The sequence below is a fragment of the Pyrus communis genome, chromosome 7, assembly GCF_963583255.1.
Source record: "Pyrus communis chromosome 7, drPyrComm1.1, whole genome shotgun sequence".
Lineage (NCBI taxonomy): Eukaryota > Viridiplantae > Streptophyta > Magnoliopsida > Rosales > Rosaceae > Pyrus > Pyrus communis.
In genome coordinates this window covers 2,233,732-2,261,652 of record NC_084809.1, presented here as the reverse complement: position 1 = coordinate 2,261,652, position 27,921 = coordinate 2,233,732, and the positions used below count along the sequence as shown (strand labels likewise).

At 35.7% G+C, this 27,921-nt stretch overlaps 3 protein-coding genes across 3 annotated transcripts; all 3 read left to right on the top strand.

The window, feature by feature from the left end:
• Nucleotides 1–804: 804 nt before the first annotated feature.
• On the top strand, nt 805–1,906 carry LOC137740855 (protein ASYMMETRIC LEAVES 2-like). The gene is made up of 2 exons (XM_068480662.1): nt 805–1,625; nt 1,807–1,906. The coding sequence occupies exons 1-2, from the start codon at nt 805–807 to the stop codon at nt 1,904–1,906; spliced, it is 921 nt and encodes a 306-aa protein (XP_068336763.1).
• Nucleotides 1,907–11,703: 9,797 nt separating this feature from the next.
• LOC137740827 (pleiotropic drug resistance protein 3-like) lies at nt 11,704–20,556 on the top strand. The gene is made up of 23 exons (XM_068480635.1): nt 11,704–12,053; nt 13,139–13,262; nt 14,121–14,206; nt 14,788–14,872; nt 14,954–15,113; nt 15,205–15,281; nt 15,347–15,400; nt 15,486–15,576; nt 15,849–16,150; nt 16,241–16,522; nt 16,605–17,079; nt 17,168–17,271; nt 17,403–17,556; nt 17,654–17,788; nt 17,879–17,949; nt 18,037–18,369; nt 18,505–18,795; nt 18,887–18,970; nt 19,081–19,214; nt 19,333–19,560; nt 19,673–19,844; nt 19,930–20,184; nt 20,290–20,556. The coding sequence occupies exons 1-23, from the start codon at nt 11,704–11,706 to the stop codon at nt 20,554–20,556; spliced, it is 4,314 nt and encodes a 1,437-aa protein (XP_068336736.1).
• Nucleotides 20,557–23,132: 2,576 nt separating this feature from the next.
• Nucleotides 23,133–25,704, top strand: LOC137740886 (pentatricopeptide repeat-containing protein At5g39980, chloroplastic). Its single transcript, XM_068480691.1, has one exon. It carries the CDS (start codon nt 23,209–23,211, stop codon nt 25,240–25,242), a length of 2,034 nt encoding a protein of 677 aa, XP_068336792.1. The 5' UTR covers nt 23,133–23,208; the 3' UTR covers nt 25,243–25,704.
• Nucleotides 25,705–27,921: the final 2,217 nt, after the last annotated feature.

Below are 27,921 nucleotides of genomic sequence, written 5' to 3'. Positions count from 1 at the left end.
CCATTTTGAGAACTTGTGAGGACCAAATAAATATTAGCCACGAGATTATATTAGTTTAGATTCAAAGACTTAAACATTTTGAAGACCTTAGAATAACAGGACTCAAAGTAATGAAGGGAAACTAGAATTTCAGACTTCTAATTACTGTGAAACTTATACAATCTACTTTTTTTCACTCTTTACCGAAGAAAAATTAAAAGAAATAATCAAGGTAATTAACTCTTTGCCAAAGGCAAGGTAAAATATAGGACAAGCTACTTGTGTCCACAAAAATTTAACCACACCCTACTTTATACCATGCATGGACGGCCTTTTTTGTTGTAATTTGTGGATGGTGTTTCTCCTTAGTTCTTTTTTCTTTATTTTGGCACATACATAATCTCATCCAAGACAACTAGCTAGCTTTAGTTACAATGGTTAGCCCACGTCTATCACAACAAAGTGAAGAGGGTATACTGGTGATTTTCCAGGTATAAATATATACAGTGGAAAATTACCAAACAGCCTAAGCTAACCGTGCAACTGTGTATAAATATGACTCCCGAGATACTTACAAATCAGTTCAACAAGATCTACTTTTGAATAGAGAAACGTTCAAATTTTACTTGGTCTTCTAATCCACCTCACTCTCGTTAATCGCAATCGATCAAATCTGGTTTTTGACGGTGAAAACCAAACCATATCGCATATTCTTATTCCTTTCCATCAATTTTCCAGCCTTATAATTCCAATCACTTTTGTCTTTGCATCATCTATATTTCTCTTCCTCTCCCTCTCTCCGATCAAGTTATTAAACCCTAATTGATGATCACCAAAAAGGTTGATGAATGTACATTCTACCCTACAATGACGATAAAAGGAGGCACAAGCCAAGCCTGTGCTGCGTGCAAATACCAAAGACGAAAGTGTGCTAAGGACTGCGCTCTTGCTCCACACTTTCCGCCCGATCAACCGAAGCTGTTTCAAAACGCTCACCGATTGTACGGCGTTGCAAACATAATGAAGATTCTAAAGCAAGTTCATCCTGAGAAAAGGGAGGAGGCTATGAGATCGATCATATATGAATCCAATATGTGTGCCAAATTTCCAGTCACCGGATGTATGGGCATCATAAACCAATTAACTTTCCAGTTACAGCAAGCCCAAGAAGAGCTTCGATATGTGAGAACGCATCTTGCAATTTGCAAGGATCAATGTCAATATCGAATGCCTACTTCTCCGCAGCACTACTCGTGTCCTTCATCGCAGTTGCAGCTAGGCATACCTACGAACACCGATGCGGCGGCTCTGACACTTTATCAACAACATCAATATCCGTATCAATATGCTTCTGGTGGCAGTGGTGGAATGCCCTGGGTGGCTAATGAGTATCTTGCAAATGGACTTAATGGGGTTTATATTGACGAAAATGATAATATGGTAAAACCTCTTAGGGTTCAACATCCCTATTATAACGATAACAATGTCGAACAACTTATGGCTATTCAGTCCAATTTGGTTCCTTCACAAGCCTTTCCTATTCACCAAGAAATGGATGTTCCCCATGATTATGATGACATTCCATTTGATACAATTGCTGATGATCGACAATCGTATATCGAATCTAAAGAAGCCTGTGAGTCTAGGTATGTGCAATGTTTAATTAATTGTCTTCTATAATTTGAGATTTATGTTACTATATGTTTGTCTAATTGCTGACCTCCGCTTAGCCTAGTTGGCTAGATCAATGTTCCTTTTTTGCAGTACCGTAGTTTAGATGATTTTATGCTACAATTTTGCTTACAAATTAAATTTAATTATATGCAGTGCTGAATCATCTTTCAAGGGCACACAATCGATCGAACATGTCTCACAGAATGATCTCAAGAGTGCGGCAGCATGCTTCAGTCTAACAAGTGTGAAGTAGCTATAGCTAGAAAACAACTGAAGTAATTCAAGTAATTTCAGAACGAGTTCCTTAATTTTTCTATTTGTTTTTAAATTTGGTGTTCAAAGCTCAACAATTTTGTTTAATTGTTTCCACGTACGCATTCATTGAATAAGAGATGTAGGCTAGCTCTTAATCAATCATTTTTGCAGAGGATTGATATGCACTTAAATTTTTCACTGCCCTTCTATATTTCTACTCCCAAGTTCTATCAGACATTTCACAATTTTATTAGTGTTAATTAATAAAGTTATTATTTCTTTTGTTAAATATTAGTGTGATAGGCAACAATATCTCTTTAGCCATTTTGATTGATGCGATCATGAAAAATATTAAAACACACATAACATTGTTTAACAAAATCAAAGTGATGGTTTCTCTTCTCTCGTCTGAAAGGTCAGTTGCATAAGAAGATCATCACATGCGCAGTTTGCATAGAGGATGTTATTGAAAATGAATAATTTTAAATTCAAGGTATATTTGAGATGATTGATTAAACATGAAGTAAACTTTTTTCTTCTAATCCTCTCATTTTGGAGAGATTGGAATGAATGAGTTTTCTTCTAGAGCAATTGATCTCCTATCTCCAAGTTGACCGTAATTTTTTTATTTCTTCCGTAATTAAACATGCATTGAAAATAGTAACTTATTAGTTTCAATCCAATATTTTATACGCCAAAAAATGTGCATTCTATGTAGAACTACGGTGGTAGTTAGCTAGTTTGCATTTTTAGTGAAATATCGTATCATATTATGATACATGTTGCAATATAAACCTCATGAGCACTTCACAGCAGATACCCTGCTCCACTATTCATGGAGCGGGAGAGTTATTGATATGTAATATTTCATCTATATTACTGATAATATGTAGATTTGTGTTGATATGGGATGTCAATACGTATAATTAATACGTTGTTGATATTTACCGATATGGATATGTCAATATTCTCGCACGACTTGTCAACAATATGGTGTCAATTTGTTGTCAATATGTCAACAATGTGGCTATTGATATTTCATCAATGTGGTGACGGATATGTTATCGTTGTTTGAATGATGAGATTGAGATGAGATTAAGTTGTAAAGTGTGCTTAAACAACTTACTAATTGGTTAGTGCTTGAGCACATTTCACGGTTTCATCTTATGATTTGAGTTGTTAATTTTGAGATGATCAAATGAAGAGTTTACGCGAATTAAAGCTAGACAACTAATTGTGGTAGCAAATTTTCGTCATCTTCAGTCTTAAAAAAAAATGTACCTACAAAACAATTAAACACTTTTCATCAACCGATGCCGAGAAAGTTTAAAGCTTAATTGCGTAGCCAAAGCTTACCAGAAGTTGGTGGAGATGGGGTTTTTATAGGAGTTAGGCCGACCACATGTGTAGCCCTTGCCCTGACATGACATTTGATCGGCCAAGATGAGTCATCTGCATGATGGATGAGGAAACAATTATCACAACGATATTATTTAAATAATATCTTGAGATTATCTTTGAAATATTCTTAACTGGATTTGATCGTGATTCTTGATTGATTTTATCTTCAATTAGGAGATCTTATCTTTTTTTTCTTTTTCTTTTTTGAACAAAAGGAGATCTCTTTAATATCTTTGACTTTTAGTCAGCCCCTTATGTCTTCAGTTATGTTGAATTGCGCATGAATCGAATGTGGGCCTTGCCAATTTAATGTGAGTATCTTCGTCACTTGTGGGTAAAAGTCCACTGTTAGCTCTAGAATTACTTTTTGCTCCACACTAATCACTTCTTATTTGAGTGATGACCTTGAAAATGTTTGGTTTAGATCAACGAAAAAGGAACGTATTAATTTACTAACTAGTTACCTCTTACATGCTACTAATATTCACACACGCACACAATTTAGAATATTACTACTGAAGGCTTAAGATACTATAATTACTAAGAAGCTCTTATTAAATTTTTCTAACGGAGTAACTATTGATAAAGAAACAACAATTTGTATGGGCTTCCATGTTTTGAGTTGCGGGTTGGGTTGTTTCGAGTGAATGTATATAAATTAGAAGATAAAAATTTGACCGTTAAAATGATGATTGTATTAAATACGCGATTGTATTGTAGTCAATCTCATACAGAATTTATGTTTGTGCTTGAGTGAATCATGCCTATGTGAAGTATGTTTCCATAAGTTAAGCATGCCTCATATGTGAAGCACATCTTTCTTATGAACGTAGATCTCTCATATATGAGGAGCGCAACTCACATGGCTATGAGTGCATTGTAGCTGGTTATTATTGCAATTTATAGCTCTTGATGCTAAATCCAACTATTTATATAACTAAACCCAACCCTTTGTACTGTATTTGAGACGTAATAAATATCTCTCTATTCTCTACAACTTGGTATTACTTTGTTCTTCTTCTTCGATTCATAGTATAGTGTTAATATGGTATCATCGCCGGTGGTGATCGTCCATTTTCCGCTGCACAATTTCTGACCGGATACTGCTTTATGCAAAAGGAGGATCAAGATCTGGTGGTCTTGGTGATCGTTAATGGTGGTTTATTTGCCGAGAAAGTATTGTGCCCTCTAACTGTTTGCTGTTTTGTGTCAGTGAGTTCTTCGTTACTCTTTTCTCTATTTTTTACAAGGCCGATGGCCAGTTGAAGTGTCTTTCGAAGATATGAATGTTTACAAAAGCCGATTGCCATCTTTTTCTTGGTTTGTATAATTTCTACTCCTTGAAGGCCAATTGCCGGAGTGTTGAATCTTGAAGTCTTTCTGCTATGTCCTCTTTTTTAAAGGCTAATTGCCGAAGAGGGTTTTGTGCGTTGCTCTTAATTGCAAGTTGTATACAAATCTTGATTGATAGTTTCTTGAACTTTGTTGAGAATAAGTCGAATTCTTGTGTTGATTGTCACCATGTCTGAGAATATTATAGAATCTGTGAAGATTGAAAATCTTTTGGGAATGCTTACTGTGAAGTTGCAAGATGATAACTTTGTCAAATGGAATTTTCAGTTTCAATCAGTCTTGCGTGGTTATGATTTGTTGGATTTCTTTACGGGGGATAATCCATGTCCACCTAAATATGTGATTCATACTGAGACAAGTGTGATAAGAGAGATAACTACTGCCTAAAAGAATTGGGTGAGAAAGGATATGGCTTTACTTAGTTTGCTTATTGCTACCGTATCTGATGATGCTATAGAGCATGTTATTGGATGTAAAACTTCACAGGAAGCATGGAGTGCTCTACAAGATCGTTTTGCTTCTGTCTCAGTATCCAGGATTAATCAGTTGAAGACTGAGTTCCATACGCACAAAAAGGATGGGATTCGATTGACAAGTTTTTGTTGAAGTTAAAGGCTATAAGAGATCAATTAATCTTTGCTGGAGAAAGGGTATTTGAAAATGATCTGGTTATTGCTGTTTTGACTGGATTATCACAGGAATTTGATATGATCAGAACTGTGATATTGGCAAGGGAAACACCAATCTCTTTGAAAGACTTCCATGCACAGCTTCTCAGCGCTGAACTTACCATAGAATCCAGAGTCACAGCTCTTACAGGTTCAATGTCTGCAATGTATATGAATGGTGATAATGGTAATGGTCATACTGGTTCTTATCAAGCAAATGGTAGTTATCAAGGTGAAAGTTCAACCATGGGGGCAAATGGTTATCAAGGGGGTGAAAGCTCTAATGTGGGGGAAAATGGTTATCAAGGAGGATTTTGTTTTACTGGCAGTAATCAAAGGCATTTCAATACTCAAAATTGAAGGACATTCAATTCTAACAAGAATTCCTATGGACACAACGCTTCAAAACCTTACTTTGGCAACAATAGTAGGGGATCAAATGGCAACTTTTCTGATCAAGGCAAGAGTTCACAGTCAAGTTTCAATGGTCAGTTCCATTACTCCTGAATGTCAAATATGCTCCAGAAATGATTCTATCAAGGCATGTCATTCATGATGAATCAATGTTTCCCTATAGAGTTATGGTTAGTACCAAGTTCAGTAAAGGTTCACTGTTTTCATCTACAAATCAGAGATATGTCACTGTCTTTATCTAAAAATAATTCTCATTCTGTTGGTAGATTGAACTCATTGGATTCAGCATCTATTTCAAAACATTTATCACTGTCACAGGGTGCTTCATCAACCCAAAATCCTCATCCCATCACTCCTAGATCTCATGATGTATCACAAATGTTGCATGTCCATAATGATACACAACTTGAGGTAATTCTACCTTTTTCATCTTCCATATCATCTCCTCTTGGTGAATCAAGTAATGCTTCTGTTCATCCAATGGTCACTATGTTGAAGAGTGGTACAATACCACAGAGGAGTTATAAGGGATATTTAGCTACATTGCCTGAACTTCAGTCACTTCAGTTAGCTAAAGACACTTACTTTGGTGGAGGTTTTTCCTTTTTGGTTGTTAACAGTGATGCTGCTGAACCATCAACATTCAGAAAAGCTGCTACAATGCCACATTGGCAAAGTGCAATGTAAGAAGAGTATGACTCTCTTAGTGCTCAAGGAACTTGGGAATTAGTACCACCACCTAATGATAGGTCTATTATTGGCAGCGAATGGGTATACAAAATAAAAAAGAATCCATATGGCACAGTTTCAAGGTACAAAGCAAGGCTAGTGGCACAAGGTTTTTCCCAGGAGCAAGGTGTTGATTATTTAGAAACCTTTAGTCCAGTGGTGAGACATACCACAGTTCGAATTGTCCTAGCATTCGCTGCCATTAACCATTGAGATTTGAGACAGCTTGATATAAAAAATGCATTCCTGCATAGTGAATTGCAATAAGATTTGTGGATATAACTAAGCCAACACATGTCTGCAAACTGATTAAATCTCTTTATGGGCTTAAACAGGCTCCAAGAGCTTGGAACTCTAAGTTCACAAGCTATCTACCTGCAATGGGTATTAAATCTTCAACATCAGATTCTAGTTTATTTGTCAAAAAGTGTGAAAATGACATTGTCATACTACTTCTCTATGTAGATGACATTATCATTACTGGTTCCAATTCCAATAAAGTTCAATGGATAATCTCAGAACTGTCTAAAGTGTTTGAGCTTAAAGATATGGGCAGATTGACATATTTTCTTGGTTTACAGATCAATTACAAGTCCAATGGAGATATTTGTGTTAATCAGTCTAAGTATGTCAAAGATCTTCTTCACAAAGCTGGTCTGGACTCCTGTAAACCAGCACCAACACCATGCAAACCTTATAATCCTTTGCTTCTCATCGAAGGATATCCATTATCAGATCCCACTTTATATAGAAGTATTGTTGGATCACTGCAATATCTAACCTTTACAAGGCCAGATATTGCATATGCAATGAACACTATATGTCAATTCATGGCTAAACCAACTGAGGTTCATTTTGGGGCAGTTAAAAGGATATTAAGGTTTTTAAAAGGAACCATGCAGCATGGAATCACATTCTCAGCTAATACAGAAGTGGGGATTAATGCATTTAGTGATGCAGATTGGGCTGCAGACTTAAATACCAGAAGGTTTGTCACTGGATATGTAGTCTATATTGAATGCAATCCAGTTTCTTGGCAATCAAAGACACGACTATGTGTCAAGAAGCTCTACAGAAGCTGAGTATAAGGCCTTAGCTCATACAGCCGCTAATATAGCGTGGATCAGAAGTGTGTTAAAAGATATGGCTGTAGTATTGAATTATTCCCCTGTGATCTATTGTGACAACAAATCGGCCATTGCTCTAAGTGCAAATCTAGTGTTTCACTCCAGGATTAAGCACTTAAGACACATATTATCATTTTGTAAGGGAGAAAGTTCAAAAAGGAGATCTCCAAGTTCAATACTTGTCAACTGAAGACCAAACTGCTGATATTTTAACTAAGGGGCTGCATAGTCCATCACTTCTCAAGCATTCTTTCAATCTCAAACTAGGAAACCCAGTTGAGATTGAGGGGGGATGTTGACTAATATACACATAAGCAACATACCACATCAGCAATCCATATTAGCAAGGTTGTTATCCACATCAGCTAATCTGTTAGTTAGACAGTTGGGATTGTAGGAAGCTATAATGTGGTTATTAGTTTGTTAGAAACTTACCAAGAAAGCATAGAGCATATATAAATAGAGAGCTTCTATCTCTGACTTGTATCGAATTCATTCTGCAATATACAAATCCTTATTTCATTATCTCTCTCTCTCTCTCTCTCTCTCTCTGCAACTTGGTATTACTTTGTTCTTCTTCTTCGATTCATAGTATAGTGTTAATACCAATCACCTGCTACATGGGCATTGTAAAGTATAAACCAATTGAATTTCCAATTACAATAAGCTCTTTTTCATGTGAGAACACATTTCGCAATTTGAAAGGACCAATGCCAATATCAAATCCTTTTTTCTCTACTGCATTGCTATTGTAATTCATTGTAATTGCAACTAGTTATTCCTGTTAGCACCAACACGTACGACTACAACTTCAACATTCTATAAACATCATTGGAATCAATGTCAAAACACATAGCAACCCACATACCTTGAAATCATCATTAGCAACTTCTGGTTGAAGTTTCCTCACTTGAATCTGCAAGCCTCCAAGTTTTCTAGCTTAGGGATTTTTTGTTAGTTCATAACCTAATTTCTAATGAGGTTCGTCTTCGAAATTAAAATTAACATTGTTGTAAGATGATGTTTTGCATAGAGTGAAATTATGATATTCTTGCTCTTACGTTAGACATCTTATCTTATATATAGAAAACGGGAGGAAAAGTGCACACTGGTCAACAGTGCAAAACAATGCATATGCGGACGAAAACTTTGGTGTCATCGGCTTTGACCAAAAAAATTGGATGAAAATACCCCTCGGCCAAAAAAATCAAAGCATGAAATATGAATGCATAAAATAATCAAAGGGTAATTTGGTAAATTTATTTTAAAATAATTTTGTCATAATTGGGATCAACATTGCACGTGCAGCCAAAATTTTGGGGTCACGCATGGTTGGACCAAAATGCCCTTCAGCCACAAAAAATCACAACAGAAAAATTGAATGCACTTGGTAATTTGACTATCATAAAATATAATATAAATAAAAGTGGGAACAGAGAAAAGAATAAAAAAATGAAACAGAAGAAAGAAAAGAATAAACAAATGACAAAAACATTTAAAATGTATAAATCACGAGTAGCGCGCTGTGATTCAAAAAATGCATTTTGCATGTGATTGTTTATTAAATATTATTTCTCATTTTTTAATTAAGAGGTGCATAGTGTCGGTTATAAAAAAGTTTTTCGTACGCGTATAATAATGTGATTCAATTAGTTAACAAATGATCATTTTTTTCTTTATAAAAAAATGTTTTTCGTACGTGAATAATAATGTAATTAATTAATTGTCAAATGATTTTTTTTAACAAATAATATTATCTATACTAAAGGGAGGGAGTGAGCTTAACCTCACAATGAACTAATAATAATGTAATTCAATCAATTTTTATTAAATATCATTTTCTCTATTCCTAATGTAAATTTTATACAAATCGATTTTATTATGTTAATTCAGCGACTTTAATTGGTTTATAAGGGGTTTGTTCTAACATGATCGAAAAATATTCATTTACTTCAAATATTTAATTTTTCTTTTGTCAATTTACATATATAAATATATTTAAAATATGTAAATCGCATATAACACATTATAATTCAGAAAATATCTTCTGCATATGCATAAGCGCATGCCTAAAGGTTAGTATGCTAATAAAACAAAACGGGAGAAAGTCAAGAGATTCTTATTTTACTTTTTTATTTTAGCTTCTCATGTCATGATAGCAACAGTCTAATCATCTTAAACATGTCGGTCAATATTTAGACGAACATGTATTTTGTCTGGTATCATCATGTAGAGAATAAAAAACCTGCTTGTTACAATGAAAATGAACGGTAAACTCATTTGTCTCAATCAAAGCCTAAAGCAGGAAATTAAGTAATTGCTTTGTTGTTCACAACTGATGGATCATGCCAGAAAGTCTTATTTTTTCTTTCCATTGAGAAAATATATTATGTTTTACGAACCTATAAAACCAGTGCAGTTGGTAATCAATCGCAAGTGATAAAATAATATCTATGTGACAAAATTGATAGCTAGCAGCACCGGTCCACAATGAATTTTAATTAGACCAGCCCCGTTGACTGTCGTAAAACTAATAAAGTAATAACTTTAATGATGTAATTAGCAGCAAGCTAATAAGATTCTTTTTCTAATCTAGAGATGTAAATAATGTCAAGGGTGAAGAAAGTTAGTTTCACCGTAAAACTAATTAACAATATATGAAGTAGTCCAACCTCTTATAAGCTCATCTAAGATTCATCCTCCTATCAATATGAGACTCATTCTCAACAATCCCCCTCATGTGGCGAATTTTCAAGCCTAATGTGTGAGAATTTCCAAGCTTAACGCGTGGACAATACAACAGGATAGTGTAGCCGTTTGGCTTCACATGGGGGAGAAGCTGCTCTGATATCATAAAGAAAGTTAAGGTTTCACCTTAAAACCAATTGGCAATATTGGGAGTAGCCCAACCTTTTAATTACGAGCCCATGCAAGATCCTTCCTCTCATTAATATGAGACTTATTCTTAACGTATCACATTTTTAAACTATATTGGTATATCATCTTATATGATAAGTGATGCCAACATAGAATTAAATAAAGGGAGTTTTAACGAAACACTCACAATACTGTTCACTTTTAACGAAAAACCACATTTTTACATTTTTCAGGTACTATTCACTACACCTTTATTTGTCATTTTTCATTAAAACTAAGGTTTTTTTAGACTTTTTGTTAGTTTTCCTTTCAATAAATTCATTAATTGACGTGATATGTACACATTACTTGCCACGTCCACGTTAGATAGTACACCAACGTACTACAAAAATGTAATATCCCTGACATTTTTCCTACATATAATACATTTTAGAGACCTAATTTTCTCACAAATTTTGTCTTTAGTATCTTTTGTACCATTTTTACTGGAAAAAAAAAGTATCTTCTACAGATAAAAGAAAGAAGGACATAAAAACCACATGATATAAATATGGAAGCGTTATTGGCACTCCAAAAATCTCATTCTACACTCCCCATAAGTGTATTTTTCTTTCCTAATATAGAAAGTTTGGAGTGTAGAATGAGATTTTTGGAGTGCTAATAACAATTCCCTATAAATAAAATAAAATAAAGAATAAAAGAAAATATAAATGCCACCTTAAGCATAGATATATTGCCATAAGGAAGTGAATTCCGAATACGCCCCTTTTTTTTAAGCTGTTAGATTGAATAAATGAAGAAAAAAAAAATAATGACTAAAATTAAGAAGAGTGCAAAAAGTAAGAAAAAAAATGTGTGCAACAATTACTTCTAATTATCATATCTTAAGAGAAATTTTTTAGTGTGTCGTGAACAAAACTAGGTACACCAAAGTCATAATACAACTAGTTAAATTTTTGTACTTGATGTACCCGACCATATTCCTGGAACACTGCTCACATATTCAGGCCATTTTGATACTACCTCAACATTAATGCATACGACACAAACTTTGTCATATTACTAACTAAAGTCAACGCACTTTTATGTATATATTAATTGCTTCCTCATACGGTATCATCATCAACTACATTGTAACGTACTTGATTATATACTAGGAAGGTGAAGCTGCAACTGCTAACCTAAGCCTATAGACCAAGATTGCCTTGGGATCGTTGGAAACCCTAATGGATTTGGCAGCGGAGATAGGAAGAAGCGTAAGCTCCTCTTTCCATCAACATGCATCAAGTTTCAGAAGCACTTCAGATGTGAGATCCATCAACGACAACAACGACGATGAAGTTGAGTTGCAGTGGGCTGCAATCGAAAGATTGCCAACGTTTGAACGTCTTACAACCTCATTATTTGATTGTCGTAGGAGCAATGCAGATCAACATGCTGATGAACAAGGTAAGAGGGTGATCGATGTAACAAAGCTAGGGGCCCTAGAACGCCGGGTGTTCATTGACAAACTTCTCAAGGAAATTGAGGCAGATAACCACCGTCTCTTACACAAACTCAAAGAAAGAATAGACAGGTAAATTATAATTAGACCGATCTGTGTATACATCAATTGTCATAGGCTCCAGTGAAGAATTAATCTATAAGAAGTACGATTAATTCTGAACTTGTTATCGTTATATCAATTTTGATTAGGCATTTATATAGTTGTATTTTTCATAACTTTCTGTTAGAAGATGTACAAATTCAAATCTCCTCCAATCACCATCAACATCACCATACTTATTTTGTTTTTCAATGCTGCCATCTAACAGTTATTCCTGTTATCCCCTATTTTCTTTCAAATATATAAACTTGATCCAGTTAAAAAATATTTAAACAATATTTTAAGATATATACTATATACGTAAATACTAAATTTGTAAACTTACTTTTTATTTTATTTTTACAAACAATAAGATAAGTTACACTAGATGCATTTAAATTATGGAGATGGAAGAGAGTTTTTTGAATTCGGAACAAAATAGGTTGCGGGTTAATTAAGGAAGAAGACCACCTATCCACCATTGCTATTAACTACTTCTACACTGTGTTTAAACTATTTAAATAATATTTATATGAACTTTTCAGTCCAACATAGAAAACAATCATGGTACAAAATCAAAATGAATGAATTCTCAATCCCGATAATATGGAAAACACGAATGAGGATCTTCTCTAGATCTTTTTTGTGAGGATTTCGGAAATCCTTTAATCACATTCGTTCATCATAAATCGTGTGGTCAATTTTCGTTAAGTACTGTTTATATTTAATTTAAATAAAAATATTTACAATGATTTCTGACCGTATAATATACGATGAATGAATGTAATTGAAGAATATCCGAGATTCTCACAAAAAAAATCTGGAGATGATCCTCATTCGGAAAACCCAGAGACTTTTGCTGTTGGCGTCAAAGTTTCATAACAAGAACTATGTTTTTTTTTTTTTTTTTTAAATCGTCCATCAGCATTGTTATAATAAAAACTTGCGTCCACAATTTGTTCCCTTAGCTGGCGCATGCTTGTTTTTGTGCATATATTAAATCACCTAGAGGTTAAAATATAGAAAAATGGCTTATCGATTAAGTGTCCGACGACTGACCTTTTGCAATTTTGTAGAGCGGGATTACAATTACCGACAGTGGAAGTTCGATACCAAAATTTGTTTGTAGAAGCAGAATGCGAAGTAGTTCAAGGAAAACCCCTCCCCACACTATGGACTGCGTTCAAAAGTATATTTTCTGTAAGTGTTATATTCATCTATATTTGTATCTAACCAAACTTCGAATGTGTACGCTTATCTTACGTTGTCGGTCTCAAACCTAAATAAAGAAAAAGAGGAGGGCGTTGAGTAGTCAACAGCCGGCATTCTAAATTTATGATATTAATTTGTATCTAATCTGCCTAATTAAGGGATGATCTTTCTTGAAATTAGGGTTCCTAAGATAATTTACACATTACGTGCGCGACCAGCCTCTTGAAGGAGAGATTTTTCAGTGTGCCAGTAACACGGTCCAGTACACATGTAGCAATACAATTGGTTGGAAACTTGATTTTTTTTCTTCAGCAATTGTATTATTACACTTCGTATAACAGGTCATATTTTGAACACACCAAAATTTCTCCCCTAGAAGTTCAGATTCTTCGGCTGCATTCCAACTAAATAAATCGTGGTTTTAATTTGCTAAGTTAATATAATTAAACATGGATACTGTCCCACGTAAATAATAAAATTGAAATTAATAACAATAATATTGACGGGTACTTGAAAAAATTCATATTTCAGAGTTTGTAGTACCTGCAATATTCTTAGTATTCCTATTGCATTTGCAGCACGTGATGCAGCATGCATGCCAGGCATATATAAAGAAACTTTCATATACAGCAGATATAAAAAATAATAGTTATATTTGTTTCAAAATGTTCTTTCTTACATTGAATTATGTAGTCCTTTTTCTTCTTCCCTTCAAATGATCCATATTCTGTTTATGATTTTGAATAACATAACTGGAATTGTCATTTGATGTCAATATATAATGGTTTGGACTTGGTCAATTGCATTTTCAAGAGCACCAAGAATCCCCAAATGTTTGAACTGCAGGCTATGACACAGATAGTTGGCTGCAAGCCTCAGGCATCCAAATTAGAAATTCTCAAAGGTGTCAGTGGCATCATCAAGCCATCAAGGTTAATATTTGATACAGATGCGGCTGATAAAAAAAAAAAAGATTTTCGGACATCATTTTTCTCTCCATGCACACCTCTGTTTATTTTTAACTTTTAGATTGAACAAAGCAAAGGAGAAGTAAGAAATAATAAAAAAGTTTGCAGAGAGAAAAATGGTGCATACTAATTTATCTTGATAAAATTAATGAGAGGAGTTTGGCTTCAAAGAACTTCATGTTTATGATTGGAATAAATCACTATGTAAAGATCATGTCTATAAAAAAATCATTAAAACTAAGGCAATTCAGTCATTCAACTGCATTAAATATATGGACGGTTCATAATGCTAGTATCGAATATGTCCATCTTCTTTTGTATAGTTTGATGACTAAATGATCTCATTTTATTGATTTTTTGTAGAAATAATCTTTATAGAGTTATTTATAATATTAACGGGGTTTCGATCATAAGCCTGAAATTCCTTGAATCGGCTGTAAAGTGAAAGGAGCTCCTCCTCAACTATTGAGGAGCCAAATTAATTCCCAAATTAATCTGTTTCTTCGACTTTTACAGTGACATAAATAACTTCACATTTCATGCAGGCTGACTCTATTGCTTGGCCCTCCAGGCTGTGGCAAAACCACTTTACTACAGGCACTTTCAGAAAAACTTAACCACTCTCTCAAGGTTCTCTAATCATTTACCAAACCTTAAATTGTACAGAAAAACAACATGAGCATATTAATAAATGCATGCATAAATTTTTAGGTCCGAGGGGAAATTACCTACAATGGTTATAAGTTCAATGAGTTTGTTCCTCAGAAGACATCAGCTTATATAAGCCAATATGACCTGCACATTTCTGAGTTGACTGTGAGGGAAGCACTCGACTTCTCAGCGCGTTGTCAGGGTATTGGTAACCGAGCAGGTAGGCCATTTATGCATCTTATGGCCAACATCATAAGTTTATAAAAAAACTAGTTTCATCTTTACAATATAGAAGCTTTTTGCCATTGAAGATATAATGAAAGAAGTCAGCAGAAGGGAGAAGCAATCAGGAATTGTCCCAGAGCCAGACATTGACACTTATATGAAGGTATGGATTTTTCAGATACACGTTTCTTTCGGTCTTTGGCAATGTACTGACAACTCGAATAACAGGCCATTTCAATCGAAGGGTTGAAAAACTCTCTCCAAACAGACTATATAATGAAGGTAATTAGTTCTTATTTCCAAGACAAAGTTCTAACCTTACTCCAACTGACAGCAACTTTGGTGCTGCGTACTTTTCTTTTGTTAGATTCTTGGGTTAGATATTTGCGCTGATACAATCGTAGGCGATGCAATGCAACGAGGGATTTCCGGTGGTCAAAAGAAAAGACTGACAACAGGTTTTGTCAATTACTCATCAGCACCTTACTGATAAATTCTGCATATATATAGTATCTGTGTGTGTGGAAAGGGAAGAGGAGGAGGAGGAGGAGGAGGAGGAAGAGGGGGGAGGGGGTGTGGTGGAGAATGCATGAATAAGTATCCAAAATTATCATGAGGCTCTGGTTTGCTGAATTTATCATAAATGAGTATAAATTTTGGCATATATACAAATATTCTGAATTTATCATAGATATATATACTGAAGCTTCTTGATCGTTTCCTTACTCAGGGGAAATGATGATTGGTCCGGCAAGAGCTTTCTTTATGGATGAGATATCAACAGGCTTAGACAGTTCCACTACTTTTCAGATTGTTACTTGTTTGCAGCAATTTACACACGTAACAGAATCCACCATTTTGGTATCACTACTTCAGCCAACACCAGAGACATTTTCTCTCTTCGATGACATTATTTTAATGGCAGAAGGAAAAATTGTATATCACGGGCCTTGCACAGACGTAGCAGAGTTCTTTGAGCACTGTGGTTTTCGTAGCCCCCCACGAAAAGGCATTTCTGACTTCCTACAAGAGGTATGAATCCACATTTGATTAACAAAATTAACATTATGTAACCATATATTGTATATTCTGATTGATCTGAGCTACAAATTTTTGGTGCAGGTGGTTTCTCAAAAGGATCAAGCAAAATATTGGTACCATGAAGGCCAACCCTATAGCTATGTTAGTGTTGACATGTTTGTAAATATGTCCAAGGACTTTCATGCTGGAAAGAAGCTAGATGAGGAACTTTGCAAGCCTTTCGACAAATCTGAGCACCACAAAATTGCTTTATCATTCAACTTCTACTCATTAACAAAATGGGAACTATTAAAAGCATGCACGGCTAGAGAATGGCTTCTTATGAAACGTAACTCATTTGTTCATGTATTCAAGTCGGTGCAGGTAATGAATAACCCTTGATCTATCTGAATCCTAACTCATTTACGTCACACTTCCTCACCACTTGAATTATTTCATTCTACAGCTTGTAATCGTTGCGCTGGTCACAATGACAGTGTTTTTACGCACATGGATGGATATTGACGAGGTGCATGCAATGTACTACATGGGTTCTTTGTTTTATGCTCTCATTAGACTGATGACCAATGGGGCTGCAGAGCTCTCAATGACTGTCTCTAGACTTGCCGTCTTCTACAAGCAAAGAGATTTCTATTTTTATCCTGCTTGGGCGTATTCCATTCCAGCTATCATTTTAAAGATTCCATTTTCATTGTTGGATGCTTTTCTTTGGACATCTTTGACTTATTACGTCATCGGTTACAGTCCTGAGCCTGACAGGTTCTGCAAGCAGCTCCTTATTTTATTCCTTATGCATCAAGTATCAATATCGTTGTTTCGTTTGATTGCCTCATTGGTTCGGACTCCTTCAGTAGCAGCAACCATCGCTCTCTTCACTTTAATTGTAATGTTTCTGTTTGGCGGCTTTGTGATTCCGAGATGTAAGATTTTTCACCTATCACTTCATCCGAAATTTAAAAAAAAAACTACCATTTAATTTGTCAATCTAATAACCATTTCAAAATGCAGCTTCTCTGCCTGCTTGGTTGGAATGGGGCTTTTGGATTTCGCCTCTAACATTTGGAGAAATAGGTGTTTCAATAAATGAATTCCATGCTCCAAGGTGGAAAAAGGTGAAGGAAGAAGTACTATACTTTTAAATAATGAAACCATATCAAGGTAGTTTAATTTGTAGAGGCAGCTGTTTTGCCTCCTGAACTTTTGTTTACATCAATGCTTATTTACTGGTTGTTGTGACGTGCAGATTTTATCTTCCAATGTCACTATAGGCCAGCAAGCACTAGAAAGCCGTGGTCTAAATTTCGATGACAAGTTTTATTGGATATCAGTAGGAGCTTTACTTGGATTTTGGATGGTTTTTAACCTTGGTTTCACCTTTGCACTCAGTTTTTTGAAATGTAAGTCTCTACCAATGAGACATTGAGATATGAAAGATTTGATAACTAACCATGAATCCATTGAAGATCTTATTGAAATTTGACCCTTTTTTGTCAGCTCCTGGAAGTTCTCGAAAAATCATCTCTCACGAAAGGTTCTCTAAGCTTAAGGGAAAAGGAAATTTAGATGCTTCCTTCCAAGAAAAAGAATTAACTTGTGTAGATACTCACACAACTTCTGCAGAACCTATAAGTATAGCTGTGATACTTCTTACTGTTCAATTGATCTTCAAATCATTTAAGAAATGTGCTAATTAATTACAAATTATCTCAAATTGTTCAGGAATGGTCTTACCTTTTGAGCCCATAAGCATATCGTTTGAAAAAGTGCAATATTTTGTTGATACACCAAAGGTAAGCGCATTATTTTTTAGTTCTTGATTCTGCAAGAATGTTGTATTTGAATTAAAAAGATCTGATTTAACCGTTTCTATTCAACAGAAATTAAAAGATCAAGGTTTTTCTCCAAAAAGACTACAGCTTCTTCAAGATGTAACCGGTGCATTTAGACCTGGAGTTCTTACAGCTTTAATGGGAGTTAGTGGAGCTGGAAAAACAACACTGATGGATGTCCTTTCAGGAAGAAAAACTGGTGGAACCATCGAAGGAGACATCAGAATTGGAGGGTACCCTAAAGTCCAAGAAACATATGCCAGAATATCCGGTTATTGTGAGCAAAGTGACGTACACTCTCCACTTATTACAGTCGAAGAATCAATAGCATACTCAGCTTGGTTGCGCTTGCCCGTCCAGATTGATAGGCCTACTAGATCTGTAAGTTATTTTTTAAACTTACAAGGCATGTAGCATGTGAAACATAATATATTCATTTTACATGCATAGATAAAAACAAAAGTTATGATTCTATAAGATTTCAAGATGATTTGAATTGATCCATCTATTTCTCAGCAATTTGTGAAAGAAGTTCTTCAAATGATAGAGCTTGACGAAGTCAAAGACGAATTAGTTGGCTCGCCTGGTGGTAGTGGGATATCGACAGAGCAACGAAAAAGACTTACAATAGCGGTAGAGCTTGTTTCAAATCCATCCATAATATTTATGGACGAACCAACCTCAGGTTTAGATGCTAGAGCAGCTGCTATAGTCATGAGAGTTGTGAAAAATATTGTTAGCACAAGAAGGACAATTGTATGCACTATTCACCAGCCAAGTATTGATATCTTCGAAGCATTCGACGAGGTGATTGACTAGTGAGATTCTATACATGAAATAGTTATTTTTCTTGTAGTACATAAATAGGAAATAACATATCAGGTTATTCTTTGTACAGCTTATTCTGATGAAAAGAGGAGGACAAGTAATATACAACGGGGAGCTGGGTCAAAATTCAAGTAAGCTTATCGAATACTTTGAGGTAAAGTTATTTGATGAAATGAACACTCTTTTCCTTGGTTTTCATATCTGATTGACTGATACATAGTTCAATTATGTAAACTCTCAATTTTCTCTCGCTTTATGTTACAGGCTATTCCCGGTGCTCCAAAAATCAAAGAGAATTACAACCCAGCAACGTGGATGTTAGAGGTCACCAGTTCTTCTGCAGAAGCTCAACTTGCCATAGATTTTGCTCATCTCTACAAAGACTCACACCTATGCCAGTGAGCATTACTACATTATCATATACAACATATGAGCTTTACTCAAAACACATCCACATTAAAAAATCCATTATATTGTTGAATCATCTTACTGAATCAAACTTTTTGTGCTATTCAGGAGGAACAACCAACTAGTTAGAGATCTCCAAATTCCAGAACAAGGCTCAGAGGAACTACATTTCTCTACTCGCTTTCCGCAAAATGGGTGGGAGCAATTCAAAGCATGCTTATGGAAGCGGCATCTCACCTACTGGAGAAGTCCGAGATACAACCTGGGGAGATTGATTTTTACTGCAGCATGTTCCTTGTTATTTGGAGCACTTCTTTGGCAGAAGGGACAGAAAATGTAAGTCCATCAACTATGAAAATTAATAAGTCTTATGGTTCTATGAAGTCATATTCTAACAATTTATTAAAATACCTACCATCTAAAACGCTTTTTTTTCTTTATTCTGAAGAGATGGTGAACAAGATTTCTTCAACATTCTAGGAGCAATGTTCGTTTTACTTCAATGCATGGGAATCGGCAACTGTTCCTCCGTTTTGCCATTCGTAGCTACTGAGCGCAGTATTGTATACCGAGAAAGGTTTGCTGGAATGTACTCTTCATGGGCATATTCGTTTTCACAGGTGATCCTACTCCAAATTCATTCCTAGACCATATTTTAGCAATTCCAAAGTTGGATAATTTTACTAAAACTCCTATATTTTTCAGGTGATCGTGGAAATTCCATATATAACGCTACAAGCAGCTTTATTTTCGACGATTACATATCCGGCTATAAATTTCCACTGGTCACTCTACAAAGCATTTTGGTATTTCTATACTATGTTTTGTACATTGCTCTGGTTCAACTTCTTCGGTATGCTGCTTGTTTCTTTGACCCCAACTTTTCAAGTGGCTTCAGTATTGTCAAGTTTCTGCTACACTATGTTCAATTTGTTCTCAGGATTCCTCATACCTGGACCAGTAAGCAAACTCTTATCTTTACTTGCTGAACAAGAAACAATTTCGCATACTAGTGGATACGGAAACCCTAAAAAAACTTAACTTTGATTTTCTTTCCTCTTGCAGAAAATTCCTGCATGGTGGATTTGGGGTTACCGGATTTGCCCTCTAGCCTGGTCCTTAAAAGGTGTTCTCACTTCGCAGTACGGCGATCTGGAGAAGGAAATAGTAGTACGTGGAGAGCAAAAGGCAATTGGCGCTTTCTTAGAAAGTATTTACGGGTATAACTACAACGATCTAGGAGTTGTAGCAGCTGTTCTTTTTGCATTTCCACTAGTCTTTGCATTAGTTTTTGCAGGTGCAACGGAAAAATTAAACTTTCAGAGGAGGTAATTATAATTAATAACGTCTTCCAACCTACTGAAGTTGCAATGCATCCATATACTGTAACCACTTCAGCTAAAGTCAGTGTTGAAGGAATGGGATCCCAGCTGCTTGGCCTCATCAACATTAGTGATTCTCAGTGTACAAGAACTTCTCTGTCTGAAATTCCTTACCAGTGCCTTATTTTTTGCTTTTCTGTCTCACAATCTTCATTTCAGTATTTGTCCAAGTGTTCGTAGTAATTTCTTTATTCTCTCGTGTAGTTTCTTCCTTGCTAATAAAAATTTGGCACATTATTAATGATATGTTTACTTAGAATCAGATAGTTCAGTAATAAGAATTCACATGACTATTTTGGTTCCATATGCTCTATTTATTCGACATCAATACATTAACATATACTTTTCCGCAATCTCACAACAATTAATAATGATATTGTGTGCGATGATCGGTCTATATGGAGCTTGTGCCCCATGTTTATGACCAGTTCTTATCGTTTTTGGGCTTACATGTATCAGCCTTACGGTGATTAGCAGGTCATTTTGTATGTCTATATTTATTTCTTATATTTTTAGGTCATTACCAAGGCGGTTTGTTTTAGCTCGTTCGGTCAGCCTTGATATATAAAACTGACATATCACCAATCTTACAAACGATATAGATATAGTACTCAACAAAGCCAAAATTGTCATACATTAATCGAATTTATTTGCCTCATTAGCCCTTTCTGTGTCTAAATAAACTCTTTTGACTTTTGCACAACCGTCTTCCACCTACTGAAGTGTACTTCTTAGGTTAAGGGTGGCAAATTAATTTTTTGTATTTTTAACATGTACCCGTTAAAACACGTTTAATTTAATGTGTATTTTTTCGACCTATCTTCCACCTGTTGAAGTGTACTTTTGCACAAATCCGGATTTTTGTAGGATTCTCTTTATAAGGATCTCAAGGATTCAAAAATTATATTTGTTCATTGTACATCGTGCAGTTAGAAATTATTTTAAATATTTTTATTTAAAATTAAATACAAATAATACCTGATAAAAACTAACAGTACAATATACGATGAATAGACATAATTTACGGATCTCTAAAATCCTCTTCCAAAGATCAGAAGAGGATCCTGTTGACTTTTGCAGAACTGTCCTCCACCTACTGAAGGCCAAACCGTCCACCTCATCCTTCCAATCCGCCTTGTTTTCGGGCCAGAGAAAGGACAGACATAACAAAAACAAAACCGCACTTGTGATTTGGTTTGATTTGGTTTAGTTTGGTTTTGTATTTTTTATCCTTTTAAGGCATATATTAATATATAGTTGATGAGTTCGTTCAAATAGTCAACTTGCCGCGTTGTTTGCTTATAAGTTTGAGATTGTCGACTAAAGTCAATCGATTTGCTAACTTCTGCAGATTCTTCCAATTTCAGGGCATCTAAAAACTTCCATGAATCTTTTGTACAACAGGCCAGCTCGAGTTTATGGCACAGACGAGGGTAAATTTAACTGGTTTCGTACAAAAAATCAACAGAACTTGACAAATGTGTTTGGATGAGAATGATTGGCAAATGTGATATAATTGACCTTACACGAACTATGTGTAAGGTACAAGCTTAAAAACGTGTGTGAAATTATTTGTGTTGGAATTAATTTGTTTGTGCCATATTTCATCAACCCCGAAACTATCGAATGCCTGTCAACCTTATACTTTCGAAGAGTTACTAAAGAGTTCATGCTGAGGCACCCTTGTCGAAACACACGAGTTCATCTACAATCAAAATACCAATAACAACGTGACACATATGGACACCCGAATAAAGATCATTGAGTCCCGCGTCGACCACAAACGAAAGCAGTAAACTCTCCTCAACGATAAAAGATGATCATTCTCCTACAGTTCATCCCCTAATAACATTATTTTACTTAATTCATTATTATAACTCACTAATGATGATTATGGAACATTTGTATCATGTAAAATGTACATCATTAATCAGAAAACATTGCCCAACTTAAGGTGCACCACGTACAACTAGTATTCGCTTTCCTATCTCTATCTCTTACATAGTATCTACACTTGGTGACCAAAGCAATCTTGTGAATGTCGCACCTTGACACTTCCAAAGTCAATCCAATTTTGTGCATCAACATAATTAATATTTATATTGGCAAGAGTTGATATGCTCTCTCATGTCAAGTGAAGTTTATATCTCTTTAATTATTGTTAAAAATAATTCAATGTGAAATATCATTAATAAATACTAATAAAAAAAGGATGGTGCTATCCACACGGTCATTTTTACCTTTTACACTTCTATGCCTTAATTTTTAACCGTTAGATCGAATAAATTAAAAATGATCAATGTAGAAAAATTAATAAAAATGTGTAAAAGGTCAAAAAAGTGACAAAAAATGTAGCAGATTCTGATTGCACACTACTTCAATAAAACCAAGTTCCTTCTCAATTGGTAATTACCTTCGAAGAGGGGAAATATGTGAATACGAAAAATATACAAAGTCGGTTCTACCCCCACTCGACGACAAACAGAGAAGGGTATTTTTGGTTGTTCGAGCTTATCCTGATGCAAGCAAATCATTCAATTTTACAACATCCTTGCTCATTTTTTCAAAAACACTCCAGAAACTAACGGTCGTCGTTTAGATCATGCAACTCGGCACAGCGTCTTCTTCCTTCTCTATTCCAGTTTTAACCCCCAACAAATCCCATAATTACACCGCGGTACCCTTCACCTTCAACCACCGCGAACCAAAACCCAGAACCTGTTTCCGACCCATTGGATTCTCATCTTCTTCGCCAACCAGAAATGTCTGGAGGAGAACCCCGCAGCTCAAAACGGCGCCGTCTCCCTCCTCCACGCCGTCCCACCAGAACCGCCGCCCCAGAAACCAGCAAGGTCCGTCGCATTTGGACCACAGCGTCGACATGGACGAGCTCTTGTCATCAATCGGACAGACCCAGAACGAGCTGGAACTGTACTCTCTAATGTCGGCCTACAAAGGCCGGCAGCTGTCGATTCGGTTCATGGTTTCGCTGCTCTCGCGGGAGTCTGATTGGCAGCGGTCACTCGCTATCCTCGATTGGATTAACGAGGAAGCTCTGTACACTCCCTCCGTGTTCGCTTACAATGTTGTGATACGAAACGTGCTTCGCGCCAAGCAGTGGGAGATTGCACACGGACTGTTCGACGAAATGCGCCAGCGAGCGCTGGCACCTGATAGGTACACTTATTCGACGCTGATTACTTCTTTTGGGAAGGCGGGTATGTTTGATTCGGCGCTCTCTTGGCTCCAGAAGATGGAGCAGGACCGTGTGCCCGGCGATCTTGTTCTGTACAGCAACTTGATTGAGCTTTCGCGTAAGTTGTGTGATTATTCCAAGGCAATTTCGATTTTTTCGAGGTTGAAGAGGTCGGGGATTATGCCGGACCTTGTGGCTTACAATTCGATGATCAATGTGTTTGGGAAAGCTAGGTTGTTTAGGGAAGCTCGGCTCCTTATTAAGGAGATGAGGGCGGTTGGTGTTTTGCCAGATACAGTTAGTTATTCGACGCTTTTGAGCATGTACATTGAGAACCAAAAGTTTGTTGAGGCGTTGTCTGTGTTCTCTGAGATGAACGAGGTTAAGTGTCCGCTTGATCTCACGACGTGCAATGTCATGATTGATGTTTACGGGCAGCTTGATATGGCTAAGGAAGCTGACAGGTTGTTTTGGGGCATGAGGAAAATGGGACTTGAACCCAATGTTGTTAGTTACAATACTCTTTTGAGGGTTTATGGCGATGCTGAGCTTTTCGGGGAAGCCATCCATCTTTTTCGATTGATGCAGAGAATGGATATTGAGCAGAACGTTGTCACATACAATACGATGATCAAGATTTATGGGAAGTCACTTGAACACGAAAAAGCTACGAATCTTGTGCAAGAAATGCAGCAGAGAGGGGTTCAGCCAAATGCAATTACATACTCAACGATTATATCTATATGGGGTAAGGCTGGGAAACTGGATCGGGCAGCAATGCTGTTTCAAAAGCTGAGGAGCTCTGGGGTTGAGATTGATCAGGTTCTTTATCAGACCATGATTGTGGCTTATGAGAGAGTAGGCTTGGTTGCTCATGCTAAGCGTTTACTTCATGAGCTCAAGCGCCCAGACAATATCCCTAGGGAGACTGCAATTACGATTCTTGCTAGAGCCGGTCGCATAGAAGAGGCTACATGGGTTTTCCGTCAAGCTTTTGAGGCTGGGGAGGTGAAGGATATATCGGTCTTTGGTTGCATGATTGATCTTTTTTCAAGAAACCGGAAGTACGCGAACTGCATTGAGGTGTTTGAAAAGATGAGAGTGGCAGGATACTTTCCTGCTTCCAATGTGATTGATCTAGTTCTCAATGCTTATGGAAAGTTACGGGAATTTGAGAAGGCAGATGCTGTATACAGTGAGATGCAGGAAGAAGGGTGTGTTTTCTCCGACGAAGTTCACTTCCAGATGCTTAGTCTTTACGGTGCAAGAAAAGATTTTAAGATGGTAGAGTCACTATTTGAGAGGCTGATCTCTGATCCCAACATCAACAAGAAGGAGTTACATCTCGTTGTTGCCAGCATCTACGAAAGATCAAATAGACTTAACGATGCATCCCGGGTCATGAACAAGATGAATGAAAGGCGAATTATGATGTCTTGACCCTTCTTAGAAGTCCATAGCATGTGTTACAAATTTACCCTGTTACTGTGAATACGTTGTTCTGCCGGTTATTCTGTAGATATTGTACCGCGTGACCATGTGTATAGGCCGCAACACAATGGAACTACCAGTATCCAAATTTTGGACCTGAAATGTTCTATCTGTACACGCATGCAGAATTGTAAGTCGGTTTTCGCCAATTTTTATGTGAAGGAACCATTAAACCAGTCCTTTTGTTCTTATAGATTGCGGATTTTCAACAGCGCTGAAAAAGCAAGTTGAAGTGTCCTGTTTACAGCTTCTACTACTCCATGTTTAAAGAGAGAGTTTTGTCTGCAGTCCCGTTGCATGTTGTACTTGTATTTCGAGGTTGGTAAGCGACCATCGTTTGAAAAAATACCTACGATCTCAATTCTTTCCTTCTACTGACTTGTCCCCCTTTGTTTCCCCTTTTTTTCCAGATTCGACATCGTTAAAAGCTTCTGAGCTTGTACTTTTGTTGCAAGTAATGTAACTTGGAAGAGATACCTTGTTCTATATTTAGGGTTTTCCAGCATACATGTTCAAACGTGCATTATACCAGACGCATTGACATCTTTATCTTTTTTTCGTACCATTTTCTGTTGCATTGCTGGATAGGACCAAGGCTCTTTCCGACCCTCCAGTTGGGGAGATTTTAGCATACAACTGCGATATATTAGTCTATTAGATCATCTCTAACCCTTGGACTAAAACTTAAAATTTTTAGCCCATAAACAATTTTTTTGCTCTAACTTTTCTAGCCTAAATTTTTTAGTTTGAGATTATTAAAAAATAAATTTAGGCTAATTTTTTCTTTTAAAGTAATTTTTTTAAATAAAAATTATGTACACTATCATAATATTTTAGCCATTAGATTTAAATTTGGACCGTTAAATCTTTTTTTTACTGTTAGATTTGATAATATTCGATCTCAGCCGTTAGATTCAATAAAAGGAAAACTAATGAAAAGGGCTTGAAAACTTTGAGTTTTAATGATAAAGACAAAATAAAGGGTAAAGTGAATAGTACCAGGATTGACTTTTTAGTATAAAAATGTGGTTTTTCGTTAAAGTGAACAATATCGTGGGTTTTTCGTTAAAACCCCCTTCACTAAATCCTAAGAGATATGTTCATGTGGGTGGGGTTCCGCTAGTGATGCCCACAACATTTTCTGGGCTAAATTCTGGGGGGAATTTAGTTTTTGTTTGGCTTTTAGCTTTTAATCCACACATTTAGCATGAATTGGGTTAGATTTGGAGGAAGGGGAATAAAACCTAAAAAATAGCATTTAGTCCATGATTGAGTTTGGTCTTACGAGACGAATGATATGAAGTGATGGTGACTTTTCCCCTCTCGTGAGCATATCACCGTCTAAAGAAGATGTAAATGAATAAACCAAGAAGTGTTACTATTAAAGAGGTTACATATTCCTAGCCATTCATGGTGGACGATAACCTACTTTCCACAAATGATGCAACTAGTTTTTCACAACTCTTTTAACTTATTTGGGATTTTTTAGAACGTTGGGGGGCCATATTAATTCGTAAGTTTAGTTGCTAGTTGAGGCTTCAGTGGGTCCCGAATTGGAGAAGAATTTACAGGCAACTGTCTGTGATGCTAAATTCTTTGGCATTTGGTCAAAATATTTGACCTTGAGTCGTGTAATTGGAATCAAATAAACTCACACAGACATAGTTCATCGGAAAAATCGAGTCTAATACGAGGGAGTTCAATTATTGAGTGTAATATATGGGTCTTGTGAGTTATTACGAATTATGCGTCTTACAACTATTAAACTCACATCACAAAAAAAAAAAATTAATGTTATAGGAATCTAACTTAAGAATCAGGCTATATATGAGAATTAACTCACATAAACCTATTAAAGAATACTTAATGTGATGGTTTCTTAAATTAATAACACGATGCCATGTTAATAGGTTAAAACATATAACGGCATGTGATAGGCTTTTAATATTGTCACTTTAACGTCCTAGTTGGATGTTACCACCAAGTCAAGCCGTGCCTTATCAAATTCGCAATCAACATGCTAAGTGCTTCAAAAATTCATTATTACATTGGAAAGGGTCCTTTTCACTATTCGTTCTGGTTATTCAAAAGAAGAAAAAGAAAGTTCTTAAAAAAAAAAAAAATACAAAATTTGACTATTTCTACATGATCTTCTTTTTTAATTATTTTGGCTTAAAAAAAAAGTCCAAAAATTCACTATTTTTAATCATTAAGGGATGGCTCAGTGATTGAGAATGAATTTCAAACTTGTATTTTTTATAAGTCTTCTCGGTTTTCAAAAATATGAATTGACGCGATAAAGTCACCAATTGATATTTAAAAAAAAAAAACACAAGATTCACTAATTTTACTCTTTTTAGAGTTTTATTCTGCAGTCTCGATCTCCCAATTCAAAATATTGTTAGAGTTAGGTCACTGAACTCATGAAATATTCTCTTGAAAATAAAAGAATAATTTATTTTATTTTATTCTTATATACAATACATTCTGCAATGACGAAGAACATCCACTATATCTTATGCATATTAAACAATAAATATTAATTAAATTTTTTATCAATCCACCTGATCCACCAATACACTATTTTATTTGGCGGTAATTTTGTTTATACTTTGATTAGTTGCTAAT

Coding starts and splice junctions, on each gene's coding strand:
- LOC137740855 (XM_068480662.1), top strand. CDS start 805: ATGATCACCAAAAAGGTTGATGAATGTACATTCTACCCTACAATGACG. Junction 1,626..1,806: donor AAAGAAGCCTGTGAGTCTAG/GTATGTGCAATG, acceptor AATTATATGCAG/TGCTGAATCATCTTTCAAGG.
- LOC137740827 (XM_068480635.1), top strand. CDS start 11,704: ATGGATTTGGCAGCGGAGATAGGAAGAAGCGTAAGCTCCTCTTTCCAT. Junction 13,263..14,120: donor CGTTCAAAAGTATATTTTCT/GTAAGTGTTATA, acceptor TTTGAACTGCAG/GCTATGACACAGATAGTTGG. Junction 18,370..18,504: donor TTGATAGGCCTACTAGATCT/GTAAGTTATTTT, acceptor TCTATTTCTCAG/CAATTTGTGAAAGAAGTTCT.
- LOC137740886 (XM_068480691.1), top strand. CDS start 23,209: ATGCAACTCGGCACAGCGTCTTCTTCCTTCTCTATTCCAGTTTTAACC.